At 31.2% G+C, this 17,321-nt stretch overlaps 1 protein-coding gene across 1 annotated transcript in view; it reads right to left on the minus strand.

Moving 5' to 3' along the window:
- Positions 1-1,665: 1,665 nt before the first annotated feature.
- The window catches only part of LOC147070036 (trehalase-like), a 30,276-nt gene continuing 14,620 nt past the window's right edge, over positions 1,666-17,321 (minus strand). Inside the window, exon 2 of the mRNA XM_085949320.1 lies at positions 1,666-5,682. Coding sequence (XP_085805446.1) covers positions 3,910-5,622 — 1,713 coding nt within the window. The 5' untranslated portion in view covers positions 5,623-5,682 and the 3' untranslated portion in view covers positions 1,666-3,909. The remainder of the gene's footprint in view (positions 5,683-17,321) is intronic.

Below are 17,321 nucleotides of genomic sequence, written 5' to 3' on the forward strand. Positions count from 1 at the left end.
ATACGTATTCGTTTACATAGACAATTTAGGATTGTTTTTGAAATTCCATTAAACCCTACGTAAACCAATAGATAATAATCAATAAATAAATATTCGCCTATCTATAAAATATTTAAAATTATGCTATTAAATTAAATATAATTTTAGATAGTTTATAGATATAAGAATAGTTTTATCTTTGCTTTAAGTAGGTCTTAATGAATTAAAAAAAAATAACTAACATCATAACGTCTCTGTTCTGGCAGAACACACTAACTGGAGAATACTAGTTTTGAGTAATTTGACTTTGAAGTTGTTAAAATGTTTGAAATGGTCTGTCATGTGAGTTTATTAAGTAATCGTAAAAAGGATGACTTTAAAATAAAGACTGTGTATTTATTAAGAAGGTTTCCAGACGGTAAAGTTTGAAATAAGGAACATTTTGGTATAACTAACTCGATATGTTATTTTTTCGGATTAGTGTTTTCTGCCAGAACATTGACGATAATATTAATTCTTAATTCAACGAAAACAAATAAGTGTGTACTATTTTCACATTTAAATTCAATTACATATTATTGTGAACCTAACGAATTATAAATTCAAGACGTTCACAACGTGACATATAAATTGTGTTGAAACAGTATTAAAAAACAAAGAAAAAATTGTAGAAAGAGTAAATACAAAAAGGAGCATAGAGGTACGTCGAATTAGCTTAGTACACCCTATTTTAAGTATTAATAAAACATCATCCACCTAAACTCATCCTCACGACGTAGATGGAATACATCAATATCCGTAATTTGATTAAACAGAGTTATTGCTCTTCCAATGTCGAGAGAACAGACAACACTAATGCTTCGGATTTCTAAAATAGTTGTCTATGGGTCTGTGGGTCTATTCTATACCTACACAAGGCGGCTATCGGTGACCATCGACGGTAGTTTATCATATTTGTGTACTGTGGCGGCTAATTATTACAATAAGTTAACCGTCTAAACTGTCATAAAGTGCTATGTTTTAACAGCACCTTTCTTGGCTGTGTTAACGTTTAGAGCGAGATCATTGACGGATAGCTTAAATGACACAGCACTCGCCCGGAAAGTGAAAGATGTGATCTTGAGTCCCAATTAGCATATTTCTGAGGTTTTTATTTTTTTATATAAGTATATAAAAAGGAATCTGACATTCTAAAATCTTATAATGTTCAGAATTGAATAACTATTAAAAAAATACTTACTTCGATGTTAAAAAAACATCATATTTAGAGATAATAGAGAGAGATAGACAATTTAGACGGCTAAATTATTGTAACAATTATAATACCTACTTCAATACATAAACATGATAAACTACCATCGATATCCGCATTGTGTATAGAATAGACCCACAGGGACACATACCTCAATAGTACCAAAAACTGATATATATTTGCGTTTAGACTACATTATATAAACATAGCTAGTTTGATAAAACCATGGATAGTACCTATCCTATTAGCTATTGTAGATAAATTTGCTATTATATGTTGTTAACTGTAATTAATATATACGGCATCAAGGTGGCAAATGCATAGTTGTCCCGACGTGCAGATCACTGTATCACCAAACAATCCTAGATCCAATAGAAACAATAGAAGGAAGGGTAGTAATTGTTATAGTATTAATTCATATAAAAGACAACATGCAGGTTGAAAAATTGTATTTTCAATAACAATCAACAGTTCATGAAGTAGTAGGTAAAATTATTATTAATTATAGATTCACAAAGATTGTCTACTCGCACAGAATATGGGTTATTAACATATTATTATTATCTATGTACATGCACGCATGAAACAATGCCAAGTTTAGTTATCTAAAGTTTACAGATAAGGTTTAAGGTTTTTCAATTAAAAAAAAATTATGATGTCAAGAGCAGTACACTTTACAACTCACTTTAACGACTCCTCGATGCGTAAAATCAAGTACAATAGGGTATCCAAGTTTTAGTTTTTTTTTTTTACACTTTTTTTTATAACATTGAATAAGAAAATTAATATTCCAGTATTTACAAAATATAAACATGACGTCTTATTTTACGATCGGTTCACACAAAGTTTTTTTATCTTAATCATCCTTTGGATACCTGAAGCCCTGGACCGTTGACTGGTTTGGAGACCCCCTCTGTGACAATATTTTTTTCATCGCAATTTAGGTATTAAAAATATATAGTTAGTTAAAATGCGACAAGTTTGACTTGATGCGCCTTGGCGGCGGCGCTAATATTATAGCTCGTTATTTAAGTATTATGAGAGTAATTCCAGGATTGGTAGATAATATTATTATTCCCCACTTCCTTGACAAAAATGGAATAATAATATTATAATACCTACAATGACATGAGGTATTTTTTCTTATTGAGTTGGGATATTTTTAGTTATATGGCAATATTGAAATGTCAAATGATTCGTCATGTCATCGCCGCGATTCTTTCGTCAAAATTAATTACTTAGCTCTTTTTGTCATTTTTTTTTCTTTTCAGTATGACTTATAATCTTCCTACCATCATTTTACATTTTTTTTGCATTATTAACACATCTAAATGATGTATATCAAATGCTTTATTGGCGAGGGGGATGAGTTTTAATACACCAAATAGCCGCGCATCAAGTTAAACATTTTGCATTCTCAGTTTCCAAGGATTTGATTATTTACAATTTACATGTGTGAAAAATACACTTTTGTGCTTTATGGCGTAGCAACCGCCTCGCCTGCTTCATGAAAACACTCACTGAAAACAGTCACTGATTCACTGCTTTATAAAGACCTCCCCTAAATCATATTACACTAATTTTGGTTGTTAGCTTTTTGCAATTCGTCGATATACGAGGTTTTCATCCAATCATGCGACACCGTTCCTGCGGTTTGGCGATATCTATCCTTTCGTTACATCGATTTGTACGTACAACACGCATCTGTATTTTTCATTAACTGTTTTTGTTTTGCACATCGGTTGAACACTTTTAGAAGGAAGTACTATTCGGGATCTATTCCAATAACAACTGCGAGAATCCTCGTCACATATACGATACGTACATCAAGTATCAATAATATTCTTCTTCGTGAGGTGCGATGGCGAGGATCACTTTTGAATCACCGAATCAGTTTAATAACCAATCATTTACTTAGTTAAATAATAGTCTTTATAAATATATAACATATAAACATGGTAGGTAGCTACATCGGTGCTGGTCACCGAGTAAATTGATTTCAAATTTAAATATGCCATTTTAAATTCTTTATAAAAGCTGTTTTTAACATTATGTAAATTAGGTATAGTTTTCAAATGATCCATTATTACTATTTCAAGAAAATCTGCATATTTATTAATAAAATATTGAAGGTCTAAAAATCCGACCAAAACATTAAAATTTCATACTTTGTTACTTGTTTTTAAACATTGTTAACATAATGTACACCATGATCATAGGATATAATCCAATGCTAGGAATAAAATGTTTATAACTTTTCATAGAAAGCAGTTAGGTAAGCGTTTTAATTTTGTTTCTAATATAAATGGCTCCAAACTAGATTTTAATTATATCACAAACACTATAGTACTGCTAACTATTATTTAAAAGTATATTACATTTGTTTACTATATACATAGTTTATTTTAATTAACGTTTTTCTGGTTTTAGGCAGTCATCATTTTATGTACTTATTGAAAATAAAATAAATGATTAATTATTATTTAATGATAAGTATATCATTGCATTGATAACAAAATTATAAATGTAATAGTAATACTGTTTTAAGTAGGATATTTTTAAGGCGATAGTTGTGACTAAATGTCACGAACTTTGACTCCCTAGTGCTTATTATCTCTGAATGTTGTTGTAATTTGAATCAGCAGAATACTGCGCATCAGTTAATGATTGCATATATCTTAATTTGACAATGATTCCTCCGACTGAATGGCTCCTCCAAACTGATTCAGCAATTCCAAAATAACTCCATTCGTCCACCCAAATCCACTTTGAACAACATACTCTCCACCGCCTCCGAATTCACCAGGCTTTTCTGCATCATATTTTTCAAACATCTCTTCGTTCTTCTTAAATCCTTTATAATTAGCCCTAACCCAGCGTTGAGCTAAATCTTTTGCCATGGTTTTGCCTTCAGTGACTCCAGACGAATCCAAAGCTTGGATCACCATCGATTGAAGAGGAGGCCAGGCATTTGGGAAGTCCCATTGTTCTCCTGTATGGTCTAAAGATGTAGGAATACCTCCTGGGAAACCAAGTCCTGGAGATTTTTTAAGATACTTAATAATCTTTGGTCCGTACGTCAGTAGCTTGTCTTTGTCTACACATTTCGCCCATAATGGCGCTACATTTGTTGGGTAAAAGTGCTTTCTCTGTTTTCCATGCACCACATCGTAGTCATACCAAATACCGTCTTCGTTATTCCACAGAATGGAATCTATGGAATCCCTCCAATACCTAGCGAGAGACCACCATTTTTTGGCACTTTTAAAATTATCAACTTGATTACTCAGATCTCCCAATGTCTGAAGAGCTGCAGCATACATGGAATTGAGATCAACCGGTATTATCTGTCGTGTATGGATATCAGTAAGGTTTCCTTCGTTGGATCCATCTGGTTTAACAAACCATCTGGCTGAGAAATCCCATCCGCTTTCAGCGGCACTTTTAATATCTGTATAAAATTCCTGCTTTAGTTCATCAGTTTTCATGAAATTGGCATTAGCAAAATCTTCTGCATACGATTCGGGTCTAGGTCCTGAACTTGGTGCGTTATATCTCAACAAATGACACGTCTTTCCATCTTTGTTTATTTCGACCGTTTTTTTATCCATCCAGTATTCCAACTCTTTTTCTAAAGTTGGCAACTGTTTCTTGACCCAACCAATATCACCTGTTGCAGCGAGATATTTTGAAACCATCGCTGTCAGAAGTGGAGGTTGACTTCTTTCTGTGTAATATACTCTACTTCCATTAGGAATATGTCCGAATTTCTTAATTAAAAACAGGAAGTTTTCTATCATACCTCTTGCCGTATCAGTCATACCGCTTAAAATAATTCCTTCAATTATCCAAAAAGAATCCCAATAATAAATTTCTTTAAATCTACCCCCAGGGATAATGAATCCGTTGGGTAACGAAATAAGACTATATCTTTCAGGGTTCTCCGCGACTTCCGGACTAACTTTACGTGCAAGTGTGGGCCAAATACCGACTAAATCCTTTGCAAACTTTTTAAAAGTGGCATCCTGAATTCTTTCCAGGAAAGGAGGATCAGATTCAAAATCAGTCGGCGTCCATTGCATGAGCTCATTGCCTGCGACAAAATGTTGATTGACGAAAATCTCCAATTGGTCCCGTGTAGGGTTTAGATTCTTTCTATTGAATTCTTCAAAATCTTGCAGCGTTTCATTTTCAGACTTGAGCATCTTGAGATCAACAAACGATTTGGAATCTGGGAAGATTCTGGCGACCTGAACGGCGTGCAGAAGTGGGCCTTGGCAGTAAATGTTGCTGGAGCATGCTGGAGGAATCGCAGACTGGGCGTGGGAGTGCGCGATGCACGCAGACACCAGCCCGAGCATCCGCAGCAGCGACGCTATCCTAGACGACATCGTATTCTAAAGTGTTTTCAGTCGATCTGTTTCTCGGACGTCGTGTAGTCTTGATCCCACCTTGAGAAAAAGAATAATTTATTACCGCTGTGATAACATTCTGTTTAGTATTCAATAATTGACATCAGAACACATTTTCATTGACAGAGACTGCAATATTTCAACAATCGGATTTCCGTACGCGAATAAAAATTGGCCTTGAATAATCAATTTATTATTACTGTATTTTACACGGCACGAATAAAATGCGAACACTGCGAGTGGAATATTTCCCGCGACTCTTGCTTCGCGCGAAAAAACTAATAATTTATTCTTCTTTTTATCGCGCTTTTTTTATAATTTGAATTTTTGATAGATTGGCGCGAAATGGACCGTCCATTCGTGTCTGTCTTGCGTCGCGGAATAAATAATTGATGAGCAACCGCCAGATCGGCCGATCCAACGTCAACTGAATGAAATTTCAATATATTGTCAGTTTATAAGTACTATAATAATTATTATTATGTTATTATCACTGAAACGTGTACAATAAATAATAGTTATCAGCGACCGTTTGCTCAAAACGTAGTTTACATTTCGTACATTGCATACTTTTTTTCCAAAACGTATTAACTTAAATCACAAACAATATTTTTGATCTCGGTGTCATGTAGAAACATATTTATGAAGTTTAGTTTTGTTTTAAAAAGTCTTAAAGTTTTAAATTATATTTAGTTCCGATCCTGAGATTTTAAAGAAAATCGAAAGTAATGTCAAAATTCATTATCAAACGTCGTTATTGTCTTATAAACGTCGTAAATCCAAAAAAAAACTTTTCAAAAGACAAAAGTAGCAGCGTCCAATTTTTGTTTGAAATATAATTACGATTTTTTTCTAAAATAATTAGTTATGACTTTGTAATTTGTGCATAAAAAATATACAAATGTAAATACTGAAAATACGAACATACAATAATGGTAATATAACTTAGGTATATTAAATTCTACAAGATGTTTTAGGTAGTCTTGATAATTATTGCGATAAAACCGAAATAGCTATCGACTTATATATATATAAATATAATTTATATTGTCATTTTTAAAATGGAATTAAATGCAGACTCGATTAATAATAAGTGACTTATTCAATATAAATCTATTTGTTTAACAAAATTTGATTTACGAGTTTTAAAACATAATAAGGTTACTTACGCCTTTTTATGACAACATTCAAAGACACGTGTGCCGTGTATCGGAAATAAAGAATTTAGAGTAGCTTTGAGAGCTATGTCTGAACAATCTGTAGATTGTGTATATATATATGGATATATATATATATATATATTTATGTCATTATGATACATTGCATTGTCTCATCATGATCACATTAAATGTATTATTAGTATAAATGCTAAATGGATATTAATTCACCTAATCAATTATATAATCAGTATAGCCATATTTTATTCGATTAATCTAGTTATACATATAATATTATATATTAAAATATAGTCGGTAAAACTTATCATTGGAGTTGGCAGTTTTCTCGTAATTGTGGGTAAATTGAGACGTTTTGGGATATGTATTTTCCACAATATAGTATATTATATTATGATAATTATATATATATAATAATATATTTATGTCAAAATTCATTAGCTTTTATTAACCAATATACTCTTATCCTGAGAGTGAACATTTCGTGGTAACAAATAATAAAAAATGACAACCATCCAACTATTATGAGATGGATCCACAAAAAAAATTAAATAAAATTGTTTTGGCACATGTTATTCTCAAAAATAGAATTTATTGTATTTAAAGTAGATACACGACGTCGAAAATTTGTTTTATATGTTTTTTAAATATCCGACAATATTTTTCAAGACCCTACTAGGACAATACAATTATTTGTTTTCGTTACTAATACATTTAAAATCAGAGTAAAAATTGAAAAAAACATATTTACTAATATCCACCGGTATAAGTTGTCAGCTGAATGAGGGCGCCATATGGCATATGCTAACGTTTGACATAAATATCATTCAATACTTTTTTATACTGTGGTGAACTTAGTTCTAAATTCGAACACCGGACGATTTATGATAATTCTATATATACATGTCATGACATAAAAATAAAACATCGGAAACATACCCACAATGTCATTTACCTAAATTGATTTCAAAGCAGATCGTATTTTGATTGGCGGAATTTGAATTAGGTACCTCAGATAAAAGATGCACGGAAATTGAATCAATCTGAGTTCGACTCCCACTCGGTCCGACCTTTTTTCCTAAGATATTTTTTAATATTCTCGTTTAAAATTATGTAGGTAGGTATTCTAATACAAAAAAATAATAATGACAAATTTTTAAAAACTGTCCTCAATTCTTTCGCCGTATATAATTACTATCTACATACCTGTTCATAGTTTTATCCCTATCACTACCGCGGTATCATACTCATTAATTATTAATAGACAAAATGCTGTTATTATAGTTATAATCGTGATGTAGGTGCTATTATTGTTAAATATGTGCATATTATAGCCAGCAGCGTACTGATAAATAAAATAATGCCGGAGTAAATATTATTTTACAATAATATCATTGAGCCGAATGTAGTTTCTTTATCAAAATCATTGAATCGTGTGACAATTCACTTTCTATAGTAGCAACATGAGCAGAGCAAAAGCAATTGGTATTGCCTGCTGGCCATGGCCCCCACAAGGGGGGGGGGGCTGACAGGTCTCTAGCCTGGGGCCCCGGCGAGGCGAGATGACCAGATAAGTGAGATAAACACACATAAAAAATTTGCTTAAATAGTAAAAAAAGTAAAAAAAAGCGCTATTTTCCTTCAATAATATTATTATTTAAAGTTATGTGATTGTACGATACAATTTTTAATTGTGTATCAATACTTGAAATCTCCATAATTCAAATGGATGTATTAAAATATACAATAAAACACTAAACATACACATTAATTTTACCGCATACACCATTTGGAAAACGCTAGTGTAAAGCGTCACACTGCCTTTATCCTTAGCCATAGGTAGAGGGGGCCCGCCAAAGATCCTAGCCTGGGGGCCCGCTTCACGATGTGGGGCCCATGCTGCAGGCATTGATAATAGCAGTGTAGCAAATAATACTAATACACTTGCGAATCGCACATAGTGACACTGTAGAATGATTCACGTATACTATTCTAGGTTTTCATTATTCCCCGTTGCTTTAATTAGAACTAAGCTCATCCCAGTTTAAAAAGTATTGTCAAATATTAGCATGTGGCGCCCTCACTCAGCGGACAACTTGTACTAGTGCATATATATGAAAATAACAAAAGAATGTATTTGACGTTTCAATTAGTTACCCCATGAAAATTCGTTGCAGGACCGAACTCATCAAAATTATATTCAAATTTTCAGCACTTTTTAATGTAAATATAAAATAATGAATAATTTATTTACATTAAATAATACCTATATTAAATATTATTATTATATGTAAAATTACTGTTGAATTTTAGATTAAAAAAATATTAATAACGTTTTTCGGTACTGTTCGGTTAAAGCGGATACAGCGGAAAACGCATTTTGAAAATAGCCGATAAACTGGATTATTTGTTAGTTTGGGTTAGTTTAGGTTAGGTTAGGTTGGGTTAGGTTAGGTTAGGTTAGGTTAGGTTAGGTTAGGTTAGGTTAGGTTTGGTTTGGTTTGGTTAACCTAACAAATAAATCAGTTTATCGGCTATTTTCAAAATGCGTTTCCCGCTGTATCCGCTTTAACCGAACTGTACCCGCTTTTCTTCTAATTTATACAATTCCATAAAGACCGCTTTCGGCGACATGGATCTTTAATGTCATCATCTTCAAGCTCTAAATATATATATATTAAATATACAATATTACATAATACTTTTTTAATAATATTTATTTGTTTCTAAATGTCATGTTGTGAACGTCTTAAACTTATAATTTGTAATGTCCACAATATGTAAAATAAATTAAAATTGAATTGAAATTAAAATTGAATATTTCATAGGTAGCTATAAAACCGGAAGATGCCAAAAAAAGAAGAATCCTGGTTCAATAAAACCAATACAAGTAACTACAACATTATATTGTAAACTATTAATAATATATATTAGTATATCTATATTATAATATATTAGTATATAGTATAATATTATATAGAAAATATTATATTATAAACTTACTTAAATTCAAAAATGGTTTGCGTAGGTACTAAGTAAGCGTAAGTAACTAGGTAAGCGTCAGTGTTGGCATCTTTTCAAGTGGAATTATAGTACAGAGCCTCCAAACTTGTAGTATTTGGGGGAAAAATATAGTACGCGTTGTCATCTGTTGAAAATGTATAGGTTTTTTGTTTCTCAGAAAAAAAAATAACGGAGAATTTGAGAAACTCCGAGACCCCCTTTTATTTAGGTACCTCTTCCGATCTAAAATGCTTAAAGAATTCAAAAAAAAAATATTTTAAAGCAGTCAAGGGATTTTTTACGTTTTTCGAGCAATTTTTTTTCCAAATTCTCCAAATCTTCTTATATTGCAAAATTATAGTACTTTGCACCAATTTATCGAACGGAAATATCTAAATTATAGTACTTTTTACATATTTTTTCCGATATTCAAAAGTATAGTATTTTGGGCGTACTATTCCTTTTTTTATATCGTACATAGTACGCAGCCGAAAATTATAGTACAGCTACTATAATTATAGTACGGTTGGCAACACTGGTAAGCGTACTTAGTTCCGATTGAAAAAAAAACCTAAATGTGTTAAGTCCAATTTTGCCGAAAATGAGTAAAGTACAGATTTCGTACTTCAATATTATTATTATAAATAATGAAGAAACAATAAATTATTTATGTGCATTGATATTAACATGGAAGTGTTATTATTGGATTTAATGTAGTCTACCTCTCAGGCACAGTTATAATGTAAATAATCAAATTACAATAGTTACTCTCAAATGCTGCAACTGGGATTGAATGTCGTGTACGCCACTGACGTTTGTCCGTCAAATGCACAAATATTAATATGTTAAGATAGCTAAGTAATTTATTCGTAACCAGTTTTATACTAGAAACCCATTAGTAATATTGTATTAATTATGTTTGTGATAGTATACAATTATTTATATGTGCCTACTTGAAATCGAAAATAAACCTGTCGGTACATCGTACAGGTAACTTTGGCCAGTTGGTCTAACTTTACCCCATATTTATATCGTGTCATTGCATACCCACTAACAGGGCCGTCTCTAGGCAGGACCGCGCTAAATTTCCGGTGGGGTACCAATCCAAAATTGTAACCACCCTCTAATAAAAAGATGCAATAATAATTATTATAAAAAAGTCATAGCATGGTATTTTTCTTTACATTATGTAAACAATTCATGAGGCATATAACGCCCTTTATCGTAAAAAAAATACATTTTTGCAGAAACTTTTTATCTTGTTTGTCCTTGGTTGTAACTTGAAGAAAAAAAATTTCTTGTTTGTCCAAGATTTGTATTGGACGATTGAATATTTTTAACTAACTTCCCGACTAACTAGACATTTGAAAGTTTTAGAATATATCGGAACACGACGACAATGCATTCATTTAATACTTTTAGCCATTTTTAAGCAGAATTGAATTCATTTTCAATTATTTCTGTTTTGTATAGAAAGTTATTTCGGAAAAAAAATCGTAAAAAGTAAAACACTATTATTGGTTGTAAAAGGGGTCCTAGCAACTAAATTACGTGCGTTACTATGGAAATCAATATGAAATGTCAAAATGACATTTCAGTATTCTATATTTATTCAGTATTTCTATCAAATACAATAGAAAGTTTATTAATACATAGAATTGTCAAGTTTATATTATGATTCAACAGAAAATTTAAAAACGTGGTTAGTATATAAAAACTTCTTTTTATCTTGTAATCATTTGTATATATCTTAATGTTACGCCACGACGCCCAATAACATTAGTGAAGGCAGTAAAACATTGCAGTAGTATTTAGGTAATAGTTATGCAATCACAAAATCAACTAGACTTGAAGCAATCACAATAAATATAATTGTTGTAACCTCGCCAGTTATCAAACCCGGAATGGGTAGTAAATGATTAAGGATTGGGATCATCCACATTACGTGTTATTAAGATCCGACGAAACTGTCAACCGACTTAAGGTCATTTAAGAAAGTTTATTCACCTTTTTTGTTCACTGTCATGGCGAAGACGTGTATTTTCCAATAATTAAACACACTAATGCAGGTCTGCGCCTTTTTAGATAAAGAGCCAAATTAGGAATATAAAATACTATTTTTCGACATACATTATTTATTATCATGAAAAGGGGATTTCAACATTAAAAAAATGATTGTCTAATAGCCAACAATTTAATGAGAATAATGCTTTAATTTTTTCAATATTTTTTTTAATTTCAGGTGTTAATTTTCTGGTTGAGATTCTTAAAACTGCTTGTAAATGTTCATCGATGATGCTTTATTGATATTCATAATTGAATATTTTTGTTCACATAATAAAATATAGGTTGATCCAAAAACATTTTTCGAGCAGATTTTATTTTCAGATTTCTGCTCGACGGTGGAATACATTTATATTAAAATTTATTTTTAAAAGGGCGTCAAAATGTAGAAAAATGTTATTTTTTCAGAAATATGATTAAAGCTCGCTGGCCCCACAGAAATACTTGGCCCAGGCCTGCACTAATGTATAAATATTTAGATACTCTATTTCTGAAGGCCATATAAATACTAAGTAAATATTGACTCATTTACGCCTATTTTTGCGATTTAAAATGTATCATATTGCGTTCAAACGTTTTTTAAATGCACTGTTTAGCATAAACAGTTACGCCTGTCGTTTATTCTTTGTAAAATATGATTAAACCCATGGCGAGTATTTTTAACTATTTTTTTAATTGACAAGTTTTAATTATTACATATTTATTTATAAATAATATTTGATGGTCGGAAATATACTTAGCTCAGTGCAACGAGAGGTATAGGTTATTTATTACAGATGATATTTGCGGTTAAATATAAAAAATAGTAGAAGGTACTTAAAAAAAAATATTTTAACATTGAATTCTATACATGTTATGAGTTTATTCTTCTATTGTACTTTATATAATATCAAAGTGTATATAAGAAGCTTTAATTTTTGTATTTTACAACGTTTTTATTAGATCGTATTCTTATATGTCCGATACAAGTCTTACAATCGATTGTTAATGAACTTCCCGACTTGCTAGACATTTGAAACTTTTAGAATAAATCAGAACACGATGCCAATGCATTTTTTTAATACTTTTAGCCATTTTTAAGTAGAATTAAATTCATTTTCAGTTAATTCTGTTTTCTATGAAAAGTTATTTCGGAAGAAATCCGTAATACAATCCACTATTATTGGCTGCTAGGGTCCTAACAACTAAATTATTAATATATACGTGCCGACGTGCGTTACTATGGAAATCAATATGAGTGTCAAAATGACATTTCAGTACTATTTCTATCAAATACATTTTTTTTTGATCGTTTAAGCTAGTCAAGTCAAGTTTATATGATTTAACAGAAAATTAAAAAAAACGTTGTATATGAAAAGTTCTTTTTATGTTGTAATTATTTTAAAGATAGCCTATTGTAGGGAAAATATTCGGTACTATCCAAAATTAAAAAAATATTGTCGGCCAAAAATAAAATTGTTTTAAACCACCCCTTTATCACCAGTTCTCACAACAATACCATAGTTTTTCAAAAAGTGTAAGAGTTACCTAGTAGCGAGTGATTTAAAACCCTGTACCAATTAATTATTTACACGGTACTTCAGTGAAACGACAAATAATTTTCAACTATAGGTGCCACGAAATTTTGGACTTTGGGCAATCGGAGAGCGAAAGTCGAGCTGTGAATACGTCAATTTGTTTCGTGATGGCGACGGGGGTATTAATTCTTAAATCGTGTAAAGATGTCTAAAAAACGTTACCCATTTACTTTAAAAAGAAAACATACAAATTAATATATTATTATTGTTACTAATAGAACAATAAACAGAACATTAAATGGACGCATTTTGGATTTACATGACAAATTATATTTCGTTCGCGCACGCGTCATTTGCACAACCGCGCATCGCCTAGCCACGATCTTTTTAGACCATGCCTCAACTGAGGTATTATAGCCTTAATGACACTGTCGACTTCTCTGGAATATTCAATTTTATGAATCTATTCCAGAATTGCTACAGATGCGCTGTGTCAATTATTATTCAACTATCATTTTTGTATACGGTATAAATATTAATAATTATTATTCTACTTTCTAAAATACGGAACCAAAGCAGGTAAGAACTTATTGCAATTTTCACTGATTTTTAATAGCGATTCTTGTCAGTGCTGTCAAGATAACCCATCACTATGAAGGTCTGTATGCTTCACTACGAATATATATTATAAATTATAATATAGTAAGTTACCTCTTACGCGTCTCGATTTACGGTAAATCCCACATAACACAGTTATTTTATTTATAATATTCCACAAGCAAAAACCCAATTAATGGGGGAAAACAAAAATTTAAGTAAGACGTATGAGGTGATAATATACTACAGTGCTCCGCAACCGGTGTGCCGCGAGACGATGCTAGGTGTGCCGCGGAGCATTGCTTAAAAAAAAAACACAAATAATTTTGTATAATGTTGTTTTTATTTAATAAAACGCAATTTTTTTGTAGTACTTATTCCACTTTTAATCAAGAGATTAGGACCGGTTTTGTCCGCCTCAGAGGGACATTTTCAACTTTGAGTTGAAACCTGAGTTGAGCTGAAACCCTCTGAGGCGGACGAAACTGGTCCTAATCTCTTGATTAAAAGTGGAATAAGTACTACAAAAAAATTGCGTTTCATTAAATAAAAACAACAATACAATGCAGTTCCACCATGAATTGACAGTTAACAAAATAAAAGAAATTAATTTCGTATATAATACAATACTTACTTTATAGCCAAATTTGCGTACATGTCTGGTAATAAATACATTTGAGCACCTGCATGAACTTAATAAAACAATGCAAGGTCAGAATGAAAATATATTGACGTGATCTGATAAATTAGAAAGATTTAAGACAAGAATCTCTTCAAATGTACCAAAAGATCTACCAGACCACCAATGAAAATAAGCAATTAATTTTGGATCCGTCTCAAAAACATTTAACTTTGCTTCAAAAGAAATTTCATCACTACTTTCATACAATCAATACGACTGGATTCGAAGCCCTTTTGCAACCAATGTCAAAAATTCTATAGAACCTCTTATTGTATTTTCTGGATTTCAGTTTACGAGGATTTCAGAATATCCTCGTATTTCTGACAAGGCTACCAAACTAACTAAGTAAGACTAAAAACTTGTACGATCATTGAAACAAGCTATTTATTGATAATACCAATACATGGGAATAATAATGTACATTTGGTTCTTCGTCGTGTGTTATGTTTATTTAATTATTTATCAAATAATTAGGTATGTAATGTAATTTCGGCACCCTGGGGGCCCAAGCTCAGGGGGGGGTGGCGTGGCAGGTCAAGCAGATAAGTGAGATAAACACAAATTACAAATTTGCTATAATTGCAAAAAAAAGTCGATATAGTATACGAGATAGTCATACGATTGTGGCATACAGTTTATTATTATTGTGTCAATACTCGACAAATAATTATTGATCACCGGACAACTAACCGTAGTTCAGGTGGATGAATTAATAAATACAAAAAATCGTTAAACATAGAATCAATACGATTTATTTTACTTCGAACATCATTTGAAAAACGATATTTTAAAGTATCACACTGTCTTTAACCTTAGTTTGGTGTATAAATTATTTTACGTGTGTGTACCGCGGAATTTTGGGAAGACCTTTTGTGTGCCGTGGGTGAGAAAAGGTTGCGGAGTACTGATATACTAGATAAAATTCTTAACATGATTACACAACAAAATAAACAGTAAATCAATTATTTCAAGTAATACAACAGTAAAATTGATTCATAAGCAAAAACACAGCATTACTATCGATTTGCTGTAATTTTGCTTAAAAACAGTGGCTTAATGCTTTTTTGTCTATGATTCTAGAATTTTTACACAAACTGCAACACAATAATATGATATATAGTATGAGTAAATATTATAATAGTGACATCGACATGCTTCAAAAATGTGTGCATTTTTTTAACAACCGTGGGATACCATAGGAAAAATAATTACAAGATAAAAAGAACTTTTTATATACAACGTTTTTAAATTTTCTGTTGAATCATATAAACTTGACTTGACTAGCATAAACGATCAAAAAAAAAATTGTATTTGATAGAAATAATGCTGAAATGTCATTTTGACACTCATTGATTTCCATAGTAACGCACGTATATATTAATAATTTCCTAGCAACCAATAATAGTGGATTATATTACGGATTTCTTCCGAAACAACTTTTCATACAAAAAGAGAATTAACTGAAAATTAATTTAATTCTACTTAAAGATGGCTAAAAGTATTAAAAAATGCATTGGCATCGTGTTCTGATATATTCTAAAAGTTTCAAATGTCCAGCTAGTCGAGAAGTTAATTAAAAATCGATTTCAAGATTTGTATCGGACAAACAACCACCAGACAAATAAGAATACGACCTAATAAAATCGTTGTAATGACTCTTTTTGTATTCGGTACGACGTGTTTTGTACAGAATATTGAGAAAATCTCAAATTTCTACTCATATTGAACTATTTCACTGTAACTTTTTGTTTATAGAAATATAAGAAATGAAGACAAATTTCACTAAATTGGGACATGATGAATGTGAGCAATGTCAACTATATTTATATCTCATTGGCGAGGGTGACTTTTGGAAAGAGGTAGGTTGTGGAAATATGAGAAAAAAATACACTTGTCCGACATACTTACGGGCAATAAGAAGATAATCCGATATTACTACTGATTAATAGGTACACACTAATGAGTAATGACAACGACACACTAAATCGATGAAATTTCAATAGCTCACTGACGATGTAAAATTGAACGGTGAGTTTAAACTATGTATTTGCCTAAACATTCATACACGCACCATACCGCTTTTAATAATATATTATATAATATTAATATATATGATATCATCTTTAAGAAAAACTCATCGTTATGCATCTGTTCCACAACAATAATTTACAATTTAACTAGATATTTTAAAATACTTATTCATTAAAAATACTGATGAATGACTTAGGTACAATATCAGATAATTTATTCACATATCCGCTGAATTTAGATCACAAATCAAAATAACGTTCATCAATATCTCAAGTCTCAACTGACTTAACTAATTGAATAAATTTCGTTAGTCTGACTGAACTAACTGATAAATAAAAATCACGAGATACAATCATTTTTTTATTTTTAAAAACAATTTATAATTATATCTGATTGAACACAATAGAAACTGTTTTTAAATCATCTCATTTATTTATTATTTGCTTAAAGCGGCAGCAATTGACAATAAACATTTGCATACAGAGTATAAGCTGAATCTGAGGCGCTTACAAATCCAGACCAAATTTGCAGATATGCCTGAAAAGATGTGACGCTATAGAAAACTCACGTTGGATTATTACTTTGATAATTCAGTCATTCAGTTGAAAA

Source organism: Rhyacophila brunnea, unplaced genomic scaffold, assembly GCF_057557595.1.
Source record: "Rhyacophila brunnea isolate RB1 unplaced genomic scaffold, BYU_Rbru_1.0 scaffold_22, whole genome shotgun sequence".
NCBI lineage: Eukaryota > Metazoa > Arthropoda > Insecta > Trichoptera > Rhyacophilidae > Rhyacophila > Rhyacophila brunnea.